The sequence below is a fragment of the Peromyscus californicus genome, unplaced genomic scaffold (assembly GCF_007827085.1).
Source record: "Peromyscus californicus insignis strain IS unplaced genomic scaffold, ASM782708v3 Scaffold_11__1_contigs__length_118956290, whole genome shotgun sequence".
In the NCBI taxonomy this organism is placed as follows: domain Eukaryota; kingdom Metazoa; phylum Chordata; class Mammalia; order Rodentia; family Cricetidae; genus Peromyscus; species Peromyscus californicus.
In genome coordinates this window covers 118,885,322-118,908,789 of record NW_026294402.1, presented here as the reverse complement: position 1 = coordinate 118,908,789, position 23,468 = coordinate 118,885,322, and the positions used below count along the sequence as shown (strand labels likewise).

The window sequence follows — 23,468 nt, the reverse complement described above, 5'->3', positions numbered from 1 at the left end:
AAACTGCATTACATTGTTAGATGAACGGTACAATTAGAAAAATATATATAACATTTTCTAACAATATCAATTTCAATACATATAATTTGTATACAATATAAAACAATCCAATCCAATGTAAAGTATTTACATTTTTCTTTTCTTTCTTTCTTTTTTTTTTAATAAGAACCTTAAATCTAATCTCCTTTGCTTAGCCTTTTCCCTAACCCTTGACAACAACTTGTAACCAACCTCCCTAATCAATGAAAATTATCCCAGACCCAAAACCCATTAAAAGACCAAAAAAACCAACCGCCCCACACCACCTCTTTGGGAATGTGGGCGTCGTATTCTTGAAATTGCTTCCTGCTGGGTATGGGCGAAGGTATCTTTATCCTGAAAGAAAAATTTTAGGTTAATTGTCAAATTCTAGGAAAGGTAAATATATCCTTCGTTATCCAGTCTGTGTATAATGCCAAAATTCAGGGTTTATCTCAAATCCTTATTCAAGTAGTCTTTGAGACTGGATCATCTCAGCTAGCTCTTCTCAAAATTGCTCTGAGCACTTTGTAGTTCAAAGCTGATCTGTAGATGATGTTTGTCAGCTTAGTGATGTTATTATTGTCCACGTGGAATTGTTGTTGTTGTGGGGCCCCATCTTCTTCCTGGAGACTTCAGTTGATGTTAGGCCTAACCGTGATTTCCTGCAAAAAACTGATAAGAGACTCGAACACAAAGACTATATATGCGACTTTTTAGAATTAGTTAGTACTCTATATGACCCTTTATATCTTAACAAAGTTTAAAATGTATATATATCTATATATATTGATCTTGTAAATTTTGATATAAAATTCATACTTTAAGAAAAGTTTAAAGAATCAGAATAGAATCAAAGAGTTGAGATTCGTAATAGAATAGTCCCTTAATTAATTTGGCTTTTCTCCTGTCCCATAGCAGAAGATGGCTCTTTTCTTCTGGCATGATACAGGGAGTTTGCATTTTCCTTTTAACAACATGCTTGAGTTTAAAGAAGGAGAGAGCCATTCTCCAACTCCAAAGTCAGCTTTAAATTTTAATTGAACTGGGACTATTAGAAGTTAAATAGTGTTAAATCTTTAAAGAAAAGCAGAAACAAACATTTAGGAAGACATAAAATTTTTTTAGATAACATACCCATACGCCATTTCACTCTGTTTCTTAGGATAGATGATTTGTTCCTTTTCTTCAGTTGTCTCATTTGTCCAGTGTTCTTCAAATTCGTTAACCTTCATTCTCCTAAAAGACAAAAACAAAAACCTTTCCCCAAGGTTTTTTGGGGATGTTCCTTTTTGACAAGTTATCTGATTAAATGAAAAGGCATGTGTTACTGGTGTAAGTTAGTTTAAATTGGATGTTTACGATAGTTGATGAACTATCACCTCCTCTAATTAAGAGGTCTCTCTTGTTCAAATCGAACCTTTATCAATTTTGATGGTGCCCACAGCTTATCTTCTCCTGTAGAAATAAAAGCAAAACCTCGTCCCCAACGTAACACATACCCTGGTTTCCATTCTTTAAGGTCAGCACATCCTTAAAGTATATAGGTTGATTTAATTCTGTAGTTTTTTCTATTATCCAATGTCTCTCTGCAGCTGTTGTTCCTTTCTCATTGGCATTGAGAAAATTCAAAGTTAATAGAGCATTATGTAGTCTATTTCTGGGGGTTTTTGTTACTCCTTTTTGTTTATTTAGCATATCCTTTAGAGTTCTGTTTGATCTTTCTATAACTGCTTGACCTGTAGGATTATGTGGTATACCTGTAACATGGTTTATATTATAATAAGCAAAAAACTGTTTCATTTTAACAGAGACATATGATGGAGCATTATCAGTTTTGATTTGTGCAGGTATACCCATAATGGCCATAACTTCTAGCAAATGAGTGATTACAGAATCAGCTTTTTCAGAACTCAAAGCAGTTGCCCATTGAAATCCTGAATAAGTATCGATAGTGTGGTGTACATATTTCAGTTTTCCAAATTCTGCAAAGTGAAACACGTCCATCTGCCAGATTTCATTCCTCTGAGTACCCTTTGGGTTACATCCTGCTGGTAATGGTGTTTGATTGTAGAAGGAACAAGTAGGACATTTCTTTACTATTTCTTTGGCTTGTTGCCAGGTTATGGAAAAATCCTTTTTTAAACCTTTACTATTTACATGATGTTTTTTATGAAATTCTGAGGCCTCCAGCACATTTCCTATCAATAATTTATCAATCTCATCATTGCCTTGTGCTAGAGGGCCTGGCAGAACAGTATGGGATTGGATGTGAGTTATATATAAAGGATGACTCCTTTTTCTGATTGTATCTTGTAATTGAATAAATAATGAAGTTAATTCTGAAGCATCGTGGATAAATTCTGCAGTCTCAATATGTAATACTACTCTTTCAGCATACTGAGAGTCAGTTACTATATTGAGAGGTTCTGAAAAATCCATTAATACCAACAGAATAGCATACAATTCTGATTTTTGAACTGAATTATAAGGACTTTGAACCACTTTACTTAAATTTTCTGATTTGTAACCTGCCTTTCCTTGTTTGTTGGCATCTGTATAAAATGTACAAACTCCACATATGGGTTTTTTCCTCACAATTCGAGGCAAGATCCAATCAGCTCTCTTTATAAGATCAATTCTATTGCTTTTGGGATATTTGCTGTTAATTTCTCCCAAAAAATTACTACAAGCTTTTTGCCAAGCTTCATTTTCTATCCATAATTTTTCAATGTCCTCCTTAGTTAAAGGTACGACAATTTCTGCTGGGTCTATTCCTGCTAATTGACGAAGTCTCAATTTTCCTTTCCAAATCAAGTCAGAGATTTTTTCCACATAAGTTTTTAATTTTTTATTTGGTTTATTTGGTAAAAATATCCATTCCAATATAATATCTTCCCTTTGCATTAATATTCCTGTTGGGGAATGCCTAGAAGGTAAAATAACCAAAATGCAATCCAGCTTTGGATTAATACGATCTACGTGCCCTTCATGTACTTTCTTTTCTACCAAGGCCAATTCTTTCTCAGCTTCAGGTGATAATTCTCTTGGACTATTTAAGTCCTTATCACCTTCTAAGGTTTTAAACAAATTATTCAGTTCATCATTTTTTACCCCAACAATAGTTCTTAGATGAGAAATGTCTCCAAATAATCTTTGAAAGTCATTAAGAGTCTGTAGTCGATCTCTCCTAATTTGCACTTTTTGAGGTCTAATTTTTTGAAGTTCTATTTTATATCCTAAATAATTAATAGAATCTCCTCTTTGTACCTTTTCTAAAGCAATTTGTAATCCCCAGCAAGGCAAAATTTTCTTTCCTTTTTCAAACATTCTTTCTAAAGTATCTGCATTTGAATCAGCTAATAAAATGTCATCCATATAATGATAAATTATAGATTTAGGAAATTTTTTACGTACCACTTCTAATGGCTGTTTTACAAAATATTGGCACAAAGTTGGGCTATTCAACATTCCCTGTGGGAGAACCCTCCATTGAAATCTTTTAACCGGTTGAGAATTATTATAAGTAGGCACTGTGAAAGCAAATCTTTCTCTGTCTTTTTCTTGTAAGGGTATTGAAAAGAAACAGTCTTTTAAATCAATAACTATGAGAGGCCAGCCTTTTGGTAACAGAGTAGGTAAAGGAATTCCAGATTGTAAAGAGCCCATTGGCTGAATTACTTTGTTAATTGCTCTAAGGTCTGTTACCATTCTCCATTTACCAGATTTTTTTTTATAACAAATACAGGAGAATTCCAAGGGCTGGTTGATTCTTCAATATGATGAGCATTTAACTGTTCTTCCACCAGCTCTTGTAAAGCCTGTAGTTTCTCTGTTGTTAAAGGCCATTGCTGAACCCATACAGGCTTGTCTGTTGACCATTTTAAAGGTAGAGCTGTTAATGTTTTTGGAAGATTATCAGTTGTTGTGCCCTGTTCTTGTATGACATGGATGGCTGGTGAGCACTCATTAGAATAATATCTTTTAATATTTCTCTCAGAAACATGTACTAATTTATGATTTGTTTCTGAGATTGGAGGGATATTAATCTGAGTATTCCATTGTTGTAACAAGTCTCGACCCCACAGGTTCATAGCTATGTTAGCCATATATGGTTTTAATTTTCCTTTCTGTCCTTCTGGACCTATACATTCAAGCCATCTTACACTTTGTTTCACTCTAGATAATGTCCCAATTCCTAAGAGTTGAATGTTTACCTCCTGAAGAGGCCAAGTTGGATGCCAAAATTCTGGTGCAATTATGGTAATGTCAGCACCTGTGTCTACCAGACCAGACAACAAAACACCATTTATTTTTATTGTTAGTTTTGGTCTTTGTTCATTAATAGAAGTTTGCCAAAAAATTTTCTTTATGTTTTTTCCTGTATTTCCTATTTTCTCTGTTTCATCATCTCGACTAACATGATTTATTCCAATAGACATTTGGTTATTTAGTTGCTTTGAGTAGGGGTTTCCTCTACAACTGCAGGAAAGGTTTGAACTGGATTTACTGTGGGGGCCTGCCTGAGGCCCCTCTGGGAGTTTCCCGAAGCTCGAGGCAGAGGGTTACCCTGTCTGTCCCTTGTTGATCTACATTCGTTGGTCCAGTGTTTTCCCTTACCACACCTTCTGCATACTCCAGAAGGAAGGGGCATTCTGTTGCCAGTGTTCCTTGAAGAAACATTATTTCTAGGAATGACCTGTTTACAATCCCTTTTCAAATGTCCTTGCTTTCCACATCCAAAACATCTAACATTGCTCAAACCTTTTGAAATTGCTTTTCCTACCCACATATCATCATGGTCATAAGCCTCTACATTAACTGTATCTCTAATCCAATCTTCCAAAGGTGCAGATCTTGCCTTTAACGGCCTAATTATTCTTTTGCACGCTGCATTTGCATTCTCAAAGGCTAAAGATTCAATTATTATCTGACTAGCCTCTGAATTCGGGACCATTTTTTGTACTGCTGAAGTCAATCTTTGTAAGAAATCTGTGAAAGATTCTTTGGGGCCCTGTATAACCTTTGTAAATGACTCAGTTTTTTTTCCTGGTTCTTCAACTCTGTCCCATGCATTCAAAGCTGCCGTTCGACATAGAACTAGGGTTTGGACATCATATGAACATTGTGTTTGTACTGAAGCATATTGGCCTTCGCCAATAAGCTGATCCTGGCAGACTTGTATTCTGCTATCCCTCCATTGTCTTTCTATATTTTTAGCCTCATTATTGAACCACGTTTTCCACTGGAGATTTTGTCCGGGTTCAAGAACAGCCTGTGCCAATTCCCGCCAGTCCTTTGGTATAATCCTATTACAAGTTGACCAGGTGTTTAACATTTGCTTTACATATGGGGAGTACATGCCATAAGATGCTATTGCCTCCTTAAATCTTGGTAAGTCTAACATTTCAACTGGAACCCAAGTATTTTGTTCATTCTCTTCATCAGGTAGCTGCTGTACGGCTACTAGATAAATTAAGGGTGATTGTGTGAAAACTGGCTTTCTTTCTGTAACCTTACGATCCAATTTTGAAACAACTTCACTATTTATTTCTTCTGTCTGAATTTGAATTTCTCTATAATTCATTTTTACCGGTTTAACAAGTTTTTCTAAGACTGTTATCCTGGCACTTAAGTTGACGATCTTTTTAAATAGTAAAATGAGGATAAGAAAAGTAATAAACTGAATAATTCGATCAATATTAATCTTTTCATATAGTTGTTCCATTGTCAGAGTGCCTAAAATTTCAAACAAAGCCCAATTTTCTTCCAATGTACACATAAAGCCCTTTTTTTTTTAATGTAGAAAAAAATTCTCTTTTAAATAGATATGTTAATTGACTTACCAAGTCTGGGTAGAACAGTAGAATCCCAGGGAATTTCACAGCCACCTGGTGTTCAAGGTGTGAATCCAGCGAGAGAGAGAGAGAGAGAGAGAGAGAGAGAGAGAGAGAGAGAGAAAGTGTAGCCGCTTGAGCCGAGTCAAGCCTTGGCTTTACAGGCAGGGGCCCTGTTCAGCAGGGCAGGTCTGAGTTGTTTGTAGCAGTTGCAAGTAGCTCCAGCTGCGGGTCAGTCAGGCCTGGGCCCAAGCTAGGCAGCCGGGCCGCCCAGGCTGGAAACCGGACCTGCCGCCAAGCCAAGCCAAGCGGTTTTTAATGAATTCTTGTCACGTTGGGCGCCAAATGTAGATGTATCCAACCTTCTTATTAAATAATAAACACAGAACCAATGCAAAGAAGAAAGCCAAGAGGTCAGAGCTAAGAGCTAAAACCTTACCCTTCCTCCTGCGGTGGTCCTACCTCTCCGAACCAGAGCTACCCCTGTGTTAAAGTCTTTATATAGAGTTCCTGTCCTGCCTTCTCATTGGTTGTAAACCCAACCACATGACCGCCTCCTCACAGCCTGTCTGTATAGGCCTCCAGGTTTTCCATGATTGGTATTAAGATTAAAAGCATGTGTATCCAATACTGGCTGTATCCCTGAACACACAGAGACTTACCCAGCTCTGCCTACCAAGTGCTGGAATTACAAGCGTACGCTACCACTGCCCTGCTTTCCTATGGCTTGCTAATAGCTCTGACCCCCGGGCAACTTTATTTATTAACATACAAATAATATTTTAATACAAATAAAATATCACCATAGGCATCTCAAATCTTATTCTCCCCTTGTTCTTCATTGTAATATGGAAGGATGATTTAAGAGATATTTTTCTACATTGGAAGTTGTAGATGACTGTTGCTGCTGTGATGTTTTTCCAAATCTATGATAAATGGCACTCCACTGGGTTTATTTCTTTAAAATTGGTATTTTCTGTGTCCTCTTGGTCATTGGTGATTGACTCTCAAACTTGGTCTGTCTAGCTTCTCAATCTCTAGTCCTACTTCATTGTTCAATGGTCTTAGCCTCATCCTTCCACTAGGTCCTCTGTTGTAATTGGGGAACAGCTGCTAAGACAGCTGTAACCAAATCTCTCCAGTCTTGAGGGATAATTCCATTGCAAGTTGACCACAAGTTTAACATCTGCTTCACAAATAGGGAAATCTAACATTTGCACAGGAGTTCAGTCAACTCTTACACAGCCTTGAGCATTTGGCAGCTCTTGTAAGGTTACTGGATAGATTAAGATTGGCTGTTTGAAAGCCTTAGGCTGTTTGTCTGTAACGTATAATGCAATGCTGAGATTGATTCACCTTTAAATTCCTCTGTCTGGGACTGAATTTCTCTATGATTTGTTTTAACAAGTTTTTCTAAAACTTTTATCTTGGCACTTATATTAACCAAGATATAACCTTTTTAAATGATAAAACAAAAATAATTAAATAGTATTTATAATTGACATTACATAAATCCCATCTATATTAATTATCCTCTCATTTAATTGTTTCATTTTCAGACTGTCAATTGTATTATCAAACAGAAACCAAATTCCTTCCATTGTAAAAATGTTTCCCATTTTTTAATGTGGGAAAAATTTTTTTAATTTCTCCCTTTAAGAAATCCCAATTGTCTCACCAAATCTGCTGACAATGATAATTCAGATGTGAGGCTGACTGCGTCTGTGTAGAACAGTAGAAGCCTGAGCAGGTTTCAAGGCAGCTACCTAGTGTGGTAGCAGCCCAAGATGGGGATACCGGGAGAGCCCTCAACCTACCAGGAGAGAAGAAGCAAAAGAGCCAGCCATCTGCATGAAGGAACATGAGAAAGTGGCTAACTCCTATGGTTTTTGGAGCCCCCACACACACCTAAAAAAAATCCTATGGTGTTTGCTGCAGAGAGGCTGCAACAAAAACTTAGCCAGTGGGTTAGGGACTCGAGTCCACATGGGGTGGAGGTTCTGGCTGAGTGCAGCTGGGACCTGAACCATGGCCTGCAAGGCCACAGGCAAGCAGCTTTTTCGTGAACCATGCCCCACAAGTTGGACACCAGATGTTGTTTGAATCTTGGATGTTTTTTTTTTATAAAAACAACAACAACAACAAAAACCAAAAAAACCAGAGCCAGATATTGGCATGAAAGCTGAAAGATCAGAGAAACAGAGCAAAACACAGCCAACTTCATCTTGCCAACACCTCAGCTGATCCTGTCTCTATGAATGCTCAGACTGAAAGCCTCTGAGTCCTCACCCAAAAGGGTCTTGGCTGAACTGCCTTTTTCCTAACTCCTCATGTCTTATATACCTTTCTCTGCCCTGCTGTCACTTCCTAGGATTAAAGGCATATGTGCTTCCCAGTACTGAGATTAAAGGTGTGTGTCACCACTGCCTGGCTCTGTTTCCAGTGTGGCCTTGAACTCACAGAGATCCAGACAGATCTTTGCCTCCCAAGTGATAGGATTAAGGGTGTGTGCCACTACTGCCTGACCTCTATGTCTAATCTAGTGGCTGGCTCTGTCTTCTGATCCTCAGGCAAGTTTATTAGGGTACACAATATATTACCACTTACCTGTGGCCCATGTTTGTTATTGTCCATCCCAATTAAGAAAACAAACTTTTCAGGACCACCCAACATGTACTCGTCTGGAAACAAGAAAGAAAGAAAACTTAAGGTCATAGATTCTTAGTCTGTGGTTACAGTTCAGCATTGTTGCAGGCATCTATATTTGGTAGAGTAGACACCCAGTGAAGAGACTGAGAGTTCATTGCATGAAGCTGTGATGATGAAGCCTGGTATTGTTGGTTGGCTGTTTCGGTTTTGTGTGTGTGTATGTGTTTGTGTTTGTTTGTTTTTTAACTTTTTACTCTTTGGGGGGCCTGCCACCCACTGTCAAATAAATCACACACATGGAGGCTCTTTTCTTTCTTATAAATGCCTGGCCTTAGCTTGGCTTGTTTTTAGCTAGCTTTTCTTAACAGAAATTATCCCATCTACCTTTTGCCTCTGGGCTTTTATCTTTCTCTATTCTGTGTGCCTTTCTTTACTTCTTACTCTGTGACTTTTTTTGTAGCTGGATGGTTGGCCCCTGGTGTCCTCTTTTCTTGCTTCTCCTTTTTTCCTCCCAGATTTCTCCTATTTATTCTCTCTGCCTGCCAGCCCTACCTATACTTTCCTGCCAAGCTATTGGCTGTTCAGCTCTTTATTAGACCAATCAGGTATTTTAGATAGGCAAAGTATCACAGCTGCACAGTTAAAGAAATGCAATATAAAAAACTGCAACACACCTTTGCATCATTAAAACAAATGTTCCACAGCATAAACAAATATAACACATCTTAAAGTAATATTCCACAACAATCTGGATTGCTTTTTGAGACCACAAGATGTTAACATACCTAAGCTATGAGACATCTTCCATGGAGACTTAGCTGCATATTGGGAGTGGAACTAACCAAAGAGAGAGATGTATGAGAAGTATCAGGGATAGGGTCATCTAAGCCCTTTAAAACTGAAGCCCCATGCATCTGAGACAGAGTTACAGGAGTTGATGTTTGTCCTGCTGTGCTTCAGTCTTGCTGTGGTCCAATCTTCCTTCACTGTGTCTCCATTTCTCTCTTTTGGAATGTGAATGCCATTCTGTGCCATTGTATGTTAGAAAGATGTAACTTGTTTTCTGATTTTACAAGATGTCACTGTCAAGAGATTATCTTGAATGTTAAAAGAGATTTTGGACATTTGAACAGTGTAGGGGCTGTTGTAGACTATAAGAATCACTGAAGTGACTAAAGTATTTTCTTCATGGATGACCATTAGCCTATAGTGACTTAGGTCAGAATGTAGTTGATTGAATGAAAAACCTCCCAGATAGGAAGATGTATTTGAGCCTGTGTCTCTCCTTGGTGATTTTTTTCAATTGCTTGTGAAACCATCAGTAGGAAGAGACTTTCTGGATGAAATTCCTCATTGGGGATATAATATGAGTCTCTATAGCCTCAACACGTTTCCTGTTCCATGTGTCAGTAGATATGACATAACACTACTGTTATGTCTGCCATAACAGTAGTGTTATGGCTGAAACTAATCAGCCAGCTTCCTTCTTGTGCTGTCATGCCTTCACCACTGTTATAGACTCTCTCCCTAAATCACATAAGATACAGTAGAAGCAATTGCTATGCAGTGCTAAGGCAGTTTGATAGCCTGTTGTATTAATTTTTTGTTTGTTCTTTAAGACAAGTTTTGTTGTGTAGCCCTAGCTGTCCTGAAAGTAGCTCTATACACCAGGTTGGCCTTGAACTCAGAGATCACCATGACTCTGGCTACAAAGTGATGGGATTAAATGTGGGCCAACATTCCTGGCTTTTTGTTTGTTTGTTTTTATATTATAGAGTGATGGGCCTGGAATGTAGGTTTTTGTCCACTGAAGTGTATGCTGTTGTACTGAGCTTCATCCATATCTTGAATTTTAAAATTTCACAGAGGGTATCATTCTGTTTCCCAGAATGGCATGTATTCATGACATTAATATTGCTTGAGACTTCTGAGTCATTGGGTTGCTAATGCATCACCTTCTTCCTGCTTGTTGGGTTTGTTTTGAACTTTTTAATGAATATGAGTATTTTTTTTTTTTTTGGTTTTTCGAGACAGGGTTTCTCTGTGTAGCTTTGCGCCTTTCCTGGGACTCACTTGGTAGCCCAGGCTGGCCTCGAACTCACAGAGATCCGCCTGGCTCTGCCTCCTGAGTGCTGGGATTAAAGGCGTGCGCCACCACCGCCCGGCGAATATGAGTATTTTACCTGTATGCATGGATATGCACCATGTGGGTACCTGGTTTTCACAGTAATCAGAAGATGGTCTCAGAAACCTTGAACTTGTAATAATGAATGGTTGTGATCCTCCATGTAAGTACTGGCAATTAAGCCCACCTATATGCAAGACTAGCAAGAGCTCTTTACTACTGAGCTGTCTCTCCTGCCCTGTGTTGATTATTTATGATCAACATTTATATTGCTAATGTTTTCATCTGTCTATTTGTAACATTTTTTTTAAGATTTATTTATTTATTATGTATACAGCATGTATGACCGCAGGTCAGAAGAGGGCACCAGATCTCATTATAGATGGTTGTGAGCCACCATGTGGTTGCTGGGAATTGAACTGAGGACCTCTGGAAGAGCAGTCAGTGCTCTTAACCTCTGAGCCACCTCTCCAGCCCCTATTTGTAACATTTTAAACACACAGTGCCTTTTGTAGCTAGAGTTTTCCTGCTTGCCCACAGTCAGGACAAATCTCTCTCACCTGCCAGTCCCGACCAAGTAAACACAGAGACTTATATTGCTTACAAACTGTATGGCCGTGGCAGGCTTCTTGCTAACTGTTCTTACAGCTTAAATTAATCCATTTCCATTAATCTATACCTTGCCACATGGCTCGTGGCTTACCGGCATCTTCACATGTTGTTTGTCATCGTGGCAGCTGGCAGTGTCTCTCTGACTCAGCCTTCCACTTCCCAGCTTTATTCTCCTCCTTGTCCTGCCTACACTTCCTGCCTAGCCAATGGCCAGTCAGTGTTTTATTTATTGACTAATTAGAAACACATTTGCCATACAGAACATCTCACAGCAGCCTTTTAGTAAAATCTTATTGATGTTACAGTTTAGATTGGATACTTCAGTTTCTGGAAGATGAATACTGAACTAAAATGCATGCATAACTCTTTGTAGGAACTTCAGTAAAAACCTCTGATTTCTTTCTATCTTTTTTGTTTATTTGACTGATTTTTGCATGGGAGACAGGGTCTTAATATGTACCTCTGGCTGTTCTGGTCCTGATTGCATTGACTAGGCTGGCATTCAACTCAGAGGCACATATACCTGCCTCTGCTTTCTGAGTGTTGTGATTAAAGGCATGAGCCAATACACCCAGCTTGCCCGTATTATTTTTCCTTTTTGTAGTTAGTAATTAATTGTTCATACAATTTCTGTCATGTGTACTCTGTACTGTTGATCTGTTTACTTGTCTCTCTATGTTTGTTAATAGGCATTTCTCTTATAAGGTGATATCCCATTCAAGGGTACAGAAATGACAGAGGTGAACCTCCCATATAGTTTCCTTCTAAAGTGACTTGCTGATAAAATTATAATGTCTATGTCATGGAATAGGTATGGGGAATACCAGAATTATATGACTATACTGTCAAGGAAGTATACATTTACATTGTTGTTAGCATCATGCTTTCTGTTGTACACATGTATGGGATATTTTAGAATACAATCACCTATGATGATGTGCATGTCAACTTTACTTGGGAAGAGTGGACTTTGCTGGATCCTTTCCAGAAGAATCTCTACAAAGATGTGATGCTGGAGACATACAGGAACCTTACTACCATAGGTAAGACTGAATTTTCCTTCATGTTTTAAAATGAGACAACTGTTTCTTAGTTATTGATGCTCTTCTGTAATTTGTTTGAGATAGAAGAGTGAGCTGAATAAATCAGGCATAGTACTAAGTTTCACTGAGGATAGTAACTTAAATTTTGCATAGCTCTCAAGTAACATACATTTTCTGTTACTATATTTTAGGATACAGTTGGGAAGACAGTAATATTGAAGTACATTGTCAAAGTTCTGGAAGACATGAAAGGTAATTTTCATGGGCAAGCTGATACAAATGTGCCTCTGAAGAAATTATAATGTGTCCTGAAAGTTTTACACAAAAGCAACCATGTAAATAAGCACAACTTAAAGTGCATCGATGATTATGAAGTTCTCAAAAAACTATATACCTCAATTTCAGGTAGGTGAATTGCCTTTGCAAGGCATGCTTTTAAAAAAGAAGACAAGGAAACGATGCCTTAACAGATATCACCATTTGAATCATAACACCATGAGAGCTATGCTGTAGAACTGTCAATCTATTTAGTTTCATACCATTCATATTACAAAAGGTATATACATTGAAGAGGTAATAAGTATATCTTCAAAAAATTCTAATAAGTAGTCCATAGTAAAGCTAGTGTAACTCATACACTTGTGACTGCTAAGTTGAGTGAAAGGAGAGGCAGTTAGAGTCAAGGGGCAGTTGTTGTGGAGATATATTAACCCCTATACCACAAGCTTATGAGGAATGGAAAGTCAAACTGTATGAATTCAATGTGGAACCCTTTTATTCATTATTCTCCCTTTACTAGGCATATGATATGTCTCCCTGGAGACAAGACATATGAACATAGGGATAAGGAACAACGTAACATACCTCTCAGAAAAATTAGAAGATATTTAGCAGTCCCCACATTGAGTATACTTGTTGAATTTGATTCAAGTATGCAAGTAGTTGGTTTTCTAGTTTTATTGTTTATCAACAAACTTACACTGCTAAAAAGCCCTATGAGTACCTAGTTCACTTTGCAAAGGTAGTATGACTCACAGTATAGGAAAATTTATGAATGCACTAGACTTGGTAAAGCTCTGAGTTTTTCCAGTTCTCTTCAAGTATGTGGAAAATCTCATATAGAAAAAGATTCTGTAAATGTGAACCATGTAATAAAGGATCTTACCATCATAGGTATCTTAAAAATGCAAAACAACCCTTAATAACCCTTCTCTTTACAATTGGATCAAATGGTAAAATTAATTCATACAGATATAAAGATTCAACAGTATATTGAATGTGGTAACACTTTTACATGTGCCAATTATCCTTACAGGCATGAAAGAAGTCATACTGGAGAGAAACCTTCTGTATATACTCAGTGTGTTGAAACCTTTGCACATCATGGTAATCTCCAAATACATAAAAGAATACATACTGGAGAGAGACCCTCTGAATGTAATCAGTGTGGTAAAGCCTTTGTATGTGAGAATAATCTCCGAATACATAAAAGAACACATACTGGAGAGAAACCCTATGAATGTAATCAATGCAGTAAAACCTTTATACATCAACATACTCTTCAAATGCATGAAAGAACACATACTGGAGAGAAACCCTATGAATGTAATCAGTGTGGTAAAGCCTTTGTATGTCACAATTACCTTCAAAGGCATGAAAGAACACATACTGGAGAGAAGCCCTATGAATGTAATCAATGTGGTAAAGCTTTTGCACATTACAGGCAACTTCAAATGCATAAAAGAACACATACTGGAGAGAAACCCTATGAATGTAATCAGTGTAGTAAAGCCTTTGCTCATCACTCTAATCTTCAAAGGCATAAAAGAACACACACTGGAGAGAAACCCTATGAATGTAATCAGTGTGGTAAAGCCTTTGCTCATCACTGTAATCTTCAAAGACATAAAAGAATACATACTGGAGAGAAACCCTATGAATGTAATCAGTGTGGTAAAGCCTTTGTTCAATACAGTGCTCTTCACATGCATAAAACAACACATACTGGAGAGAAACCCTATGAATGTAACCAATGTGGTAAAGCCTTTGCACGTCATGGTACTCTTCACATGCATAAAAGAACACATACTGGAGAGAAACCCTATGAATGTAATCAATGTGGTAAAGCCTTTGCACATCACAGTCATCTTCAAATGCATAAAAGAACACATACTGGAGAGAAACCCTATGAATGTAATCAATGTGGTAAAGCCTTTGCTCATCACTGTAATCTTCAAAAGCATAAAAGAACACATACTGGAGAGAAACCCTATGAATGCAATCTGTGTGGTAAAGCCTTTGCACAACACAGTACTCTTCAAGTGCATAAAAGAACACATACTGGAGAGAAACCCTATGAATGTAATCAGTGTGGTAAAGCCTTTGTTCATCACAATACTCTTCACATGCATAAAAGAACACATACTGGAGAGAAACCCTATGAATGCAATCAATGTGGTAGAGCCTTTGCATGTGTCAGTAGTCTTCGAAATCATGAGAAAAAATCATACTGCAGAGAAACCCTATAAATTTAGTCAGTGTAGTAAAGTTTTGCACTTTATATAGAAGTAAAACTTTTAGTGTGCAATCATTCTGTTAAATCCTTTGCATATTACAATAGTCTTTGAGTAACTGAAAAAAATCCTGAGGGCTCCTTATTATAAAGTATTTTGTAAGATCTTTATCCAACACAGTTATATTCAGTTACACTAGAATTTATTCTGTAGAAGAAAATTTGACAATGCCAATATCTGTTCAAGCATTATGATGTCCATTTTTATATTGTTTGTACCTACAAACTCAGAGAAAAATGAATTTGTAAGGCCATATGTGTAGGGTAAAGGGCCAGCCAAAGAAACACCCTGGTCCTGAAACCAGAGCCAGTGAAAGACACACTTTGGCCCTGAAACCAGAGCCAAAGGAACACACTCTTCCCCTGATGAACTGAGCATGAAACCAACCAATCTATGAGCAGCAAAGCAGGGTCTAGGTACCCAAACCACCACAAACCTCAGCTGAGACAACCCTGTTTTACCTGATAACCAGCCAATCACCGGAACCCTTGGCCATTCAGGCCAAAAACAATAAAGGAAACACACAATAAAGGAACAAAAGACCTATCCAACAAAGACATCATGAGCAACACCTGTACCTATACCTATCCCAAGTCCAGATGGCTAAACGGAAGTGTAAGACTACATTCAACAACATAAAGAGCAGTATGGTACCACCAGAACCTGGTGGTTCTACAACAGCAAGACCTGAATATTCCAGTGCAGATGAAGCAGAAGAGAACGACCTTAAAACAACTTTATGAAGATGATAAAGGCCCTTAAAGAGGAAATAAAAAAATCCCTTAAAAAATCAAGAAAAAGACCAACAAAAAATTGGAAGAAAACAACAAATCCCTTAAGGAAGGCTAAGAAAAAAACAAGTAGGTCACAGAAACATTTCAAGACTTGAAAATTGAAATAGACACAAAGAAAACAAACTGAGGGAATTCTGGAAATGGAAAATCTGGATAAATGAACAGGAATTACAGATGCAAGCATAACCAACAAATACACAGGAAGATAGAAGAAAGAATCTCAGGCATTGAAGATATGATAGAGGAAATAGGTTCATTGGTCAGAGAAAATGTTAAATCCAGCAAATTCTTAACACAAAACATCCAGGAAATCTGGGACACCATGAAAAGACCAAACCTAAGAATAATAGGGATAGAAGAAGAATAATTCCAACTCAAAGGCACAGAAAATATATTCAACAAAACCAGAAGAAAAGTTTCCCAACCTAAAGAAGGACATGCCTATGAAGATACAAGAAGCTTACAGAACACCAAATATTCTGAACAAATTTTTTAAAAATCCCCTTGCCACATAATAATCAAAACACTAAACATACAGAATGAAAAAAAAAAAAGAATATTAAGAGTTGCAAAGGAAATAGACCAAATAACATAAAGGCAGACTTATCAGAATTATACCCAACTTCTCCATAGAGACCCTAAAAGCCAGAAGGTCCTGGACAGACATTTTGCAGACACTAAGAGACCATGGATACCAACCTAGACTACTATACCTAGCAAAACTTTGAATCATCATAGATGGAGAAAACAAAATATTCCATGACAAAACCAGATTTAAACAATACCTATCCAGCCCTACAGAAAGTATTAGAAGAAAAACTCCAGCTCAAGGAAGTTAGCTGCACCCACAAAAACACAGGCAATAGATAATCTCACACCAGCAGATCTCAAGGAAGGGAAACACACAGAGACACACAAACACTACCACTGACAAAACCAAAAAAAATAACAGGAATTAACAATTATTGGTCATTAATATCTCTTAATATCAATGGACTCAATTCACCTATAAAAAGACATAGGCTAACAGAATGGATACAAAAACAGGATTCATCCTTTTGTGGCATACAAAGAACACACCTCAACTTCAAAGACTGACATTGCCTCAGAGTAAAGGGTTGGGAAAATATTTTCCAATCAAATGGACCTAAGAAGCAAGCTGGCATAGCTATCCTAATATCTAACAAAATAGATTTCAAACTGAAATCAATTAAAAGAGATAGAGAAGGATATTTCATACTCATCACAGGAAAAATCCATCAAGATGAAGTCTCGCCGGGTGGTGGTAGTGCACTCCTTTAATCCCATCACTAAGGGGGCAAAGGCAGGTGGATCTCTGTGAGTTTGAGGCCAGCCTGATCTACAGAGTGAGATCCAGGACAGGCATCGAAACTACTCAGAGAAACCCTGTCTCAAAAAACCAAAAAAAAAGGATGAAGTCTCAGTTCTGAACATCTATGCCCCAAATACAAGGGCAACCACATTTGTAAAAGAAACATTACTAAAACTTAAATCACACATCAAACCCCACACACTAATAGTGGGAGACTTCAACACCCCACTTTCACCAATGGACAGGTCTCTGAGACAGAAACTTAACAGAGAAATAAGGAAACTAACATGTTATGACTCAAATGGATTTAACAGACATCTATAGAACATTTCACCCAAACACAAAAGAGTATAACTTCTCAGCATCTCATAGAGCCTTCTCTAAAATTGACTACATATTGAGCCACAAAGCAAATCTCAACAGGCACAAAAAAAAACTCTAATAACCCCCTGTACCTTAATGGATCACCATGGCTTAAAGTTAGAATTCAACAACAACACAAATTACAGAAACTCTACAAACTCGTGGAAATTGAAAAATGCTCAGCTGAGTCACCACTAGGTCAAGGAAGAAATACAGAAATTAAAGACTTCGTAGAATTCAATGAAAATGAATACACAATAACCAAAATTTATGGGACACTATGAAAGCAATGCTAAGTAGAAAATTCATAGCACTAAGTGCCTACATAAAGAATTTTGAGAAATCTCACACTAGCAACTTAAGAGCATACCTGAAAGCTCTAGAGCAAAAAGAAGGATGCTCACCCAGGAGGAGTAGATGGCAGGAAATAATCAAATTGAGGGCTGAAATCAATAAAATAGAAACAAAGAAAACAATACAAAGAATCAATGAAATAAAGAGTTGGTTCTTCGAGGAAATCAACAAGATAGACAAACCCTTATCCAAACTAACCAAAAGGCAGGGAAAGAATATCCAAATTAACAAAATCAGAAACAAAAAGGGAGACATAACAACAGACAATAAGGAAACCCAGATAATCATCATGTCATACTTCAAAAACTTGTACTCCACAAAATTGAAAAAACTAAAAGAAATGGACAAGTTTTTTGGATAGGTACCACATAACCAAATTAATAGGTCAATTTAAATAGACCTATAACCCCTAAGGGAATAGAAACAGTCATTAAAAATCTCCCAAACCAAAAAAAAAAAAAAAAAAAAAAAAGCCCAGGGCCAGATCGTTTCAGAGCAGATACCAGAATTTCACAGAAGAGCTAATACCATTACTCCTCAAATTGTTCCACACAATAGAAACAGAAGGAATATTGCCAAACTCTTTTTATGAAGCTACAGTTACCCTGATACCCAAACCACACAATGATGCAACAAAGAGAAAGAATTACAGACTAATCTCCCTCATGAACATTGATGTAAAAATACTCAATAAAATACTGGCAAACTGAATTCAAGAACACATCAAAAAAAAAATCATCCATCATGATCAAATAGGCTTCATCCCAGATATGCATGAGTGGTTTAACATGCAGAAATCTGTCAATATAATCCACCATATAAACAAACTGAAAGAAAAAAACCCTACATGATCATTCCATTAGATGCTGAAAAAAACCTTTGATAAAATCCAACACCCCTTCAAAAAGGTCTTGGAGAGATCAGGGAAAATATCTAAACATAATAAAGGCAATTTACAGCAACCCAGCAGCCAACATCAAATTAAATGGAGAGAAACTCAAAGTGATTCCATTAAAATCAAGAACAAGACAAGGCTGTCCACCCTCTCCATATCTATTCAATATAGTATTTGAAATTCTAGCTATAGCAATTAGACAACAAAATATTGCATGGTGCAGAATTATGCAGTAAGAATTAATCCATCATTTATGAGGCCAACCCATCAGAAATGTGGATTTTGTTGGAGGAAATCATCACATATAGCATTTTGGGATTATTTGCCTTTTGAATGGATTGCTGGTCTGGCTGCAGGATTTCTTGTTAGCTACAATACTTCCCGTCTGTTACAAATTTGGGATTTATTCCCACAGTTTAGCAGTGTTCTGATCATTTATTGGGCATAATTTCCTCTATGTATTGGTGTATTTTGGATGACCTCCCTAAGCTATGTGTGAAAGCAGTCACACAGTCAAAACCTTTGTTTCCCACAACCAAGTACTTGTTTTATTTTCCAGTGTAAACTTAGAGGTCTGCCTTCCTGCAATTATCCTTATTGGCCAGTGTTAGTGTCCAGGCAAGTAATCTCATTTGAGACATTCACAGACACTTCATGTCTGGACCTGTTGATTTATAGCCACTCAGATAGGGAACAGTCGTGCCCTGGTTTCACCCTGCTGACACAAACTACCTCACACTAACAGACCCTTAACTCCTTGCTTTTATTCTCACCTTGGTTTATTAATACAAGATTTTAGCTTAGAGATTTACTGCTTGTGATAACAGGTAAAGTAATTACACATTTGTTCATTCTCAAAGAAAGGTAATTTTCCAGACTTGCTGAGATTTATGCCACTAAGACTAGAGCAGCTGAGATGTGCCGGGTTCCATATGTTGTGCAAAATAGGCTCATGTCCTCCCTTTGTTTTAACCGCTTAAGGCAAAAGGTGTAATCCTTTAGATCTGAGAGCTTCTTTAAAGCCAGACAACACTGGCAAAAGTTCTACAGCAGACCAAAAGCTGCATGTATTCCTCAACTGCTTATGTTGGTTGCCTAGTAACAGAGGACACGTCCCCTGTCCACTGGAAAAGCAGCATGCGAGCTGCTTGGAAGCATCACATGGAGAAAAAGACAGGTTTTTTTTAACTTTATTTGTGATTTTTACTGATTATAGACTTTTAGCTTATTACCTAGCCACATTTAAGAATGTAGTTTAAGCACACAAATTATATTTCCTTTGTTGGTTTAATCTGTAGTTGAACTCATCAGGGAGCCTCCATTAACCACTCCCACTTTGTGCCGTAAATGAAAGCTGACAATAACTGCTCTGTGTGTCAATCTTATCTCTTTGAGAAATTCAAGCCTTGTAATATATTGCCAAAGAACCCACTGTTTGTAAATGTATATAAGCTGGTACTCTCACTGTAGAACTTGGATAGTTTCAGAACAATAAAGAGACATGGATAGAAAGAGCACAGTGTGAGTAGACTTATTCTCATCCTCAGATACTAGTATTTCCTCACTTGTTGTAGTACCTATTTAGAACCCTGGAAGAAGGCTTTTAAGGTAGGCACTTAAAAGTCTTCATTTCCTGGTGCCTGGGTGTTAGGGAATCAGAAAAAGTAGGTATTCAAGCATATCCAGGGAAAGAGGTATCACTTGACGGGAGCTGTCCAGCAAAGGGAGACCTAGCCCCTCCCAGAGATATGAATAGGAGACCTCCCTAGTCATCAGCTACAATCAAGATCTCACCAAAGGATTCTGCAGATCCCGGGGGAACCCACTGCCTGTCAGAGCAGTGAGTAGAGACATTAAATAACCCCTCCCTTTAGCACTCTCCTTAAATCTTTCCCGCACTATGTGACAAAATGAATCTAAATAGAAACAGCTTTTTGTGGAAGTTATTAAACATATGCTAAGATGAAGGAGTTTGAGTTAATTCTAGTCAACTTTCTGAGTTTCTTAAATTTGTATAGAAACTAAGTCCCTGTTTCCCAGACCATGGGGCCCCGAATTCTGAGGCATTGGAAACTGTATGGAAGGATATTAAGAACTGGCATGCACAGCATGGAGCACAGCAGATGCCATCCATAGCATTTTCCATGTGGAATATGCTTAAACAACCTCTGACAACTGATCAAGAACTTAAGCTCCAGCTAGAATCAGAGCTAACTATTCTCTCACCATCTGTTTATACCATGGCACCTCTCCTTCAGAGAACACTCCACACATACACACACACACTGTCTCCATGTTCAGAATCGAAACAGAACATTTTCCCCTCTTTAAGGGACCCTAAAGAGGAGATTTCTGATAATTTTAGTGATGAAAAATCAATCTCTGAGGAAGAAGATGATTGGGTAAAGGGAGCAATAAACTGTTGAACACCCGACTGCCTTCTGCTACAGTGTTTAACCATACACTCCACATGGCCCCCTGAAAAACAAAAAAGAAGTGAAGGGAGCTGGTGGGTTTTGCTGGAGTGATCTGACAAGCCCACCTTCAGGGTGAGGCACTATGATGCTTTCCTGTTATTGCACCTAGTCAAGGAACTAATGACTGGCCCACATGGGAACCCCTTCCTTTTAAACTGCTTAAGGAAATAAAACAGGTTACATCTGCCTTTGGGCCAACTTCTCCATATACACTCAATCTTGTGGAGAGTTTAATTGGTCCCAAGTAACTAAAGCTTGTTTAGCAGGAAGCACTTTCTTATTATGGAAAGCTGAATATGAGTGCCTCACTCACCAGGAAATGTCTAAAACTGCCAGGAGGAAAGGTGGGGAGACTTAACGTATGAGATGTTCATGGGCACTAGAAAATGATTTGAGACAGCTGAACAATTAAAGTTATCACAGGGAACCTTGCAGACAATTTCCACAGCAGCTTTAGCAACATGGAAGCATTTACCCTCAGCTAATGCTAACACCAAAGGGCTCACTACTATAACCAGAGGATCCATTTACAGAATTTATTGCTAGACTAATGGAGGTTGTGGAGAGAGCAGTTCCCAGCTCTGAAGCAGGAGATATCATTTTGAAACAATTGGCTTTTGAAAATGCTTCTCCTACTTGTCAATCTCTATTAACTCCAATAAAGAAAACTGGGAGCATTTCTGATTATGTTAAAGCAGGTGTTGATGTGAGTCCCTCTTACTTTCAAGGTGTGGCAATGGCAGTGGCATTATAGGGATGAACAACTGCCCAATTTCTAAATACGCAACAATGGGGAGATTTTAATCAGAGAAGCATGGGTCTCAAATGCTTCTCATTTGGACAAATTGGGCATACTAGCAAATACTGCTCCTTTCAAAGAGGGATTAATAATAAGTTCCAATCCCAGAGGCACTAATATAAGCTCAAATTCTCCAGCTTTGGCTCAAAATATAAATCAAAGCATGCCTCTTGGATTATGCCCTCATTGCCAAAAAGGCTTTCATTGGAAAAGGGATTGTAAGTCCCAATTTCCATAGGGATGGCACTCTCCTAATTGTTGCTACTGCCTCCCCAATCAGTGCAAGACTCCTGGCCAACCAGGGAAACTTCATGAGAGGTCAGCGCCAGCCCCATCAAATAGTAGGAGAAGTCCAGCCAGCCCAAACAACCCCTTCCTAAACGGAGGACCATTCAACAATTTCAGAGAGCAACTTGCAGAAGCATAAGAATGGACTTATGTGCCACCACCTTTATATTAACTCACAACTCTCCAACAGTTTGTCTTAACACCAGAGTCTATGAACCTCCCCCAGAGGGGACACTGGGCCTAATAATAGGCTGTAGCTCCTCTTTTGTAGCTACAGTTTTCCTGCCTTGCCCACAGTCAGGACAAATCTTTGTCACCTGCCAGTCCCACAGCCACTCAGACCCAATCAAGTAAACACAGAGACTTATATTGCTTACAAACTGTATAGCTGTGGCAGGCTTCTTGCTAACTGTTCTTATAGCTTAAATTAATCCATTTCTATAAATCTATACCTTGCCACGTGCCTTGTGTCTTACCGGCATCTTCACATGCTGCTTGTCATGGTGGTGGCTGGCAGTGTCTCCCTCTGCCTTCCTGTTCTCTCAGTTCTCCTCTCTGTTAGTCCCGCCTATATTTCCTGCCTGGCCACTGGCCAATCAGTGTTTTATTTATTGACCAATCAGAACAATTTGACATACAGGCCATCCCACAGCACTTTCCCTTTTCTTTCTTTCTTTCTTTCTTTCTTTCTTTTTCTTTCTTTCTTTCTTTCTTTCTTTCTTTTAAGAGGAAGGTTTTAACTTTTACACATCTCCAAAGCCAGTTTGGTATATTTGGGAATTTGGGTGTAGTAGCTTCTTTTACTACTTCCTGCTGGAGGGGGCACTGTATCTTATGGGGACACAAAGAAAATTTTAGGATTATGGAGTAGTCTGTGAGGGTGTATCGTCTGAGCCAGTTGCCTCGAAACGGTTCTGGATGTTGGATCATCTGGGCCTTGGTGTCATCGGAGACCTTTCAGGGGGTCTTGGCTGGTCAAACCTGATGTATCTTAATCTGGAACAAATCCATAGCCTCTGGCTTTCTGTGGAAACAAAAGCAGAGTCTCCTTTCCAAAGCAACATATCCTTACATCCAAATTTTGAAGTCAAGGTACCTTTAAAATATACATTTTGGCATAACTCAACAGCTTTTGCAATCAAATGTTTTTTTTCAGTTATGAATATCAAAGAGAACATAATCCAGATTCTCTGTGCGGTAGCCATCTTTACGTGGCTTATTTTTTATATTACCTTGAGCCTATTGCTTTAAACTGCAGCCTTCTAAACCTGAAACAGTGCTGTGGCTGCTGGCTCCGCCCACTTCAGC

At 38.2% G+C, this 23,468-nt stretch overlaps 2 protein-coding genes across 10 annotated transcripts in view; one reads left to right on the top strand and one right to left on the bottom strand.

Annotated features, from left to right (window-relative positions):
- Positions 1-23,468, top strand: part of LOC128102265 (zinc finger protein 431-like) — a 118,748-nt gene that overhangs the window by 20,096 nt on the left and 75,184 nt on the right. For 2 of the 9 annotated variants that reach the window (XR_008215374.1, XR_008215375.1), the window contains exon 2: positions 12,476-12,536. The exons of 2 other annotated variants lie outside the window; for them this stretch is intronic. Coding sequence is in view for 3 of the 7 variants with exons in the window: in XM_052725856.1 (XP_052581816.1) it covers positions 12,158-12,284; positions 12,476-12,536; positions 13,600-14,812 (1,401 nt within the window). In the remaining 4 variants the exon portion in view is untranslated. 5 more of the 9 variants (XM_052725856.1, XM_052725862.1, XR_008215369.1 and 2 more) reach the window with 5 other exon arrangements.
- Positions 11,099-23,468, bottom strand: part of LOC128102292 (C-C chemokine receptor type 5) — a 47,807-nt gene continuing 35,437 nt past the window's right edge. Inside the window, exon 2 of the mRNA XM_052725912.1 lies at positions 11,099-11,189. The gene's annotated coding sequence lies outside the window, so the exon portion shown is untranslated. The remainder of the gene's footprint in view (positions 11,190-23,468) is intronic.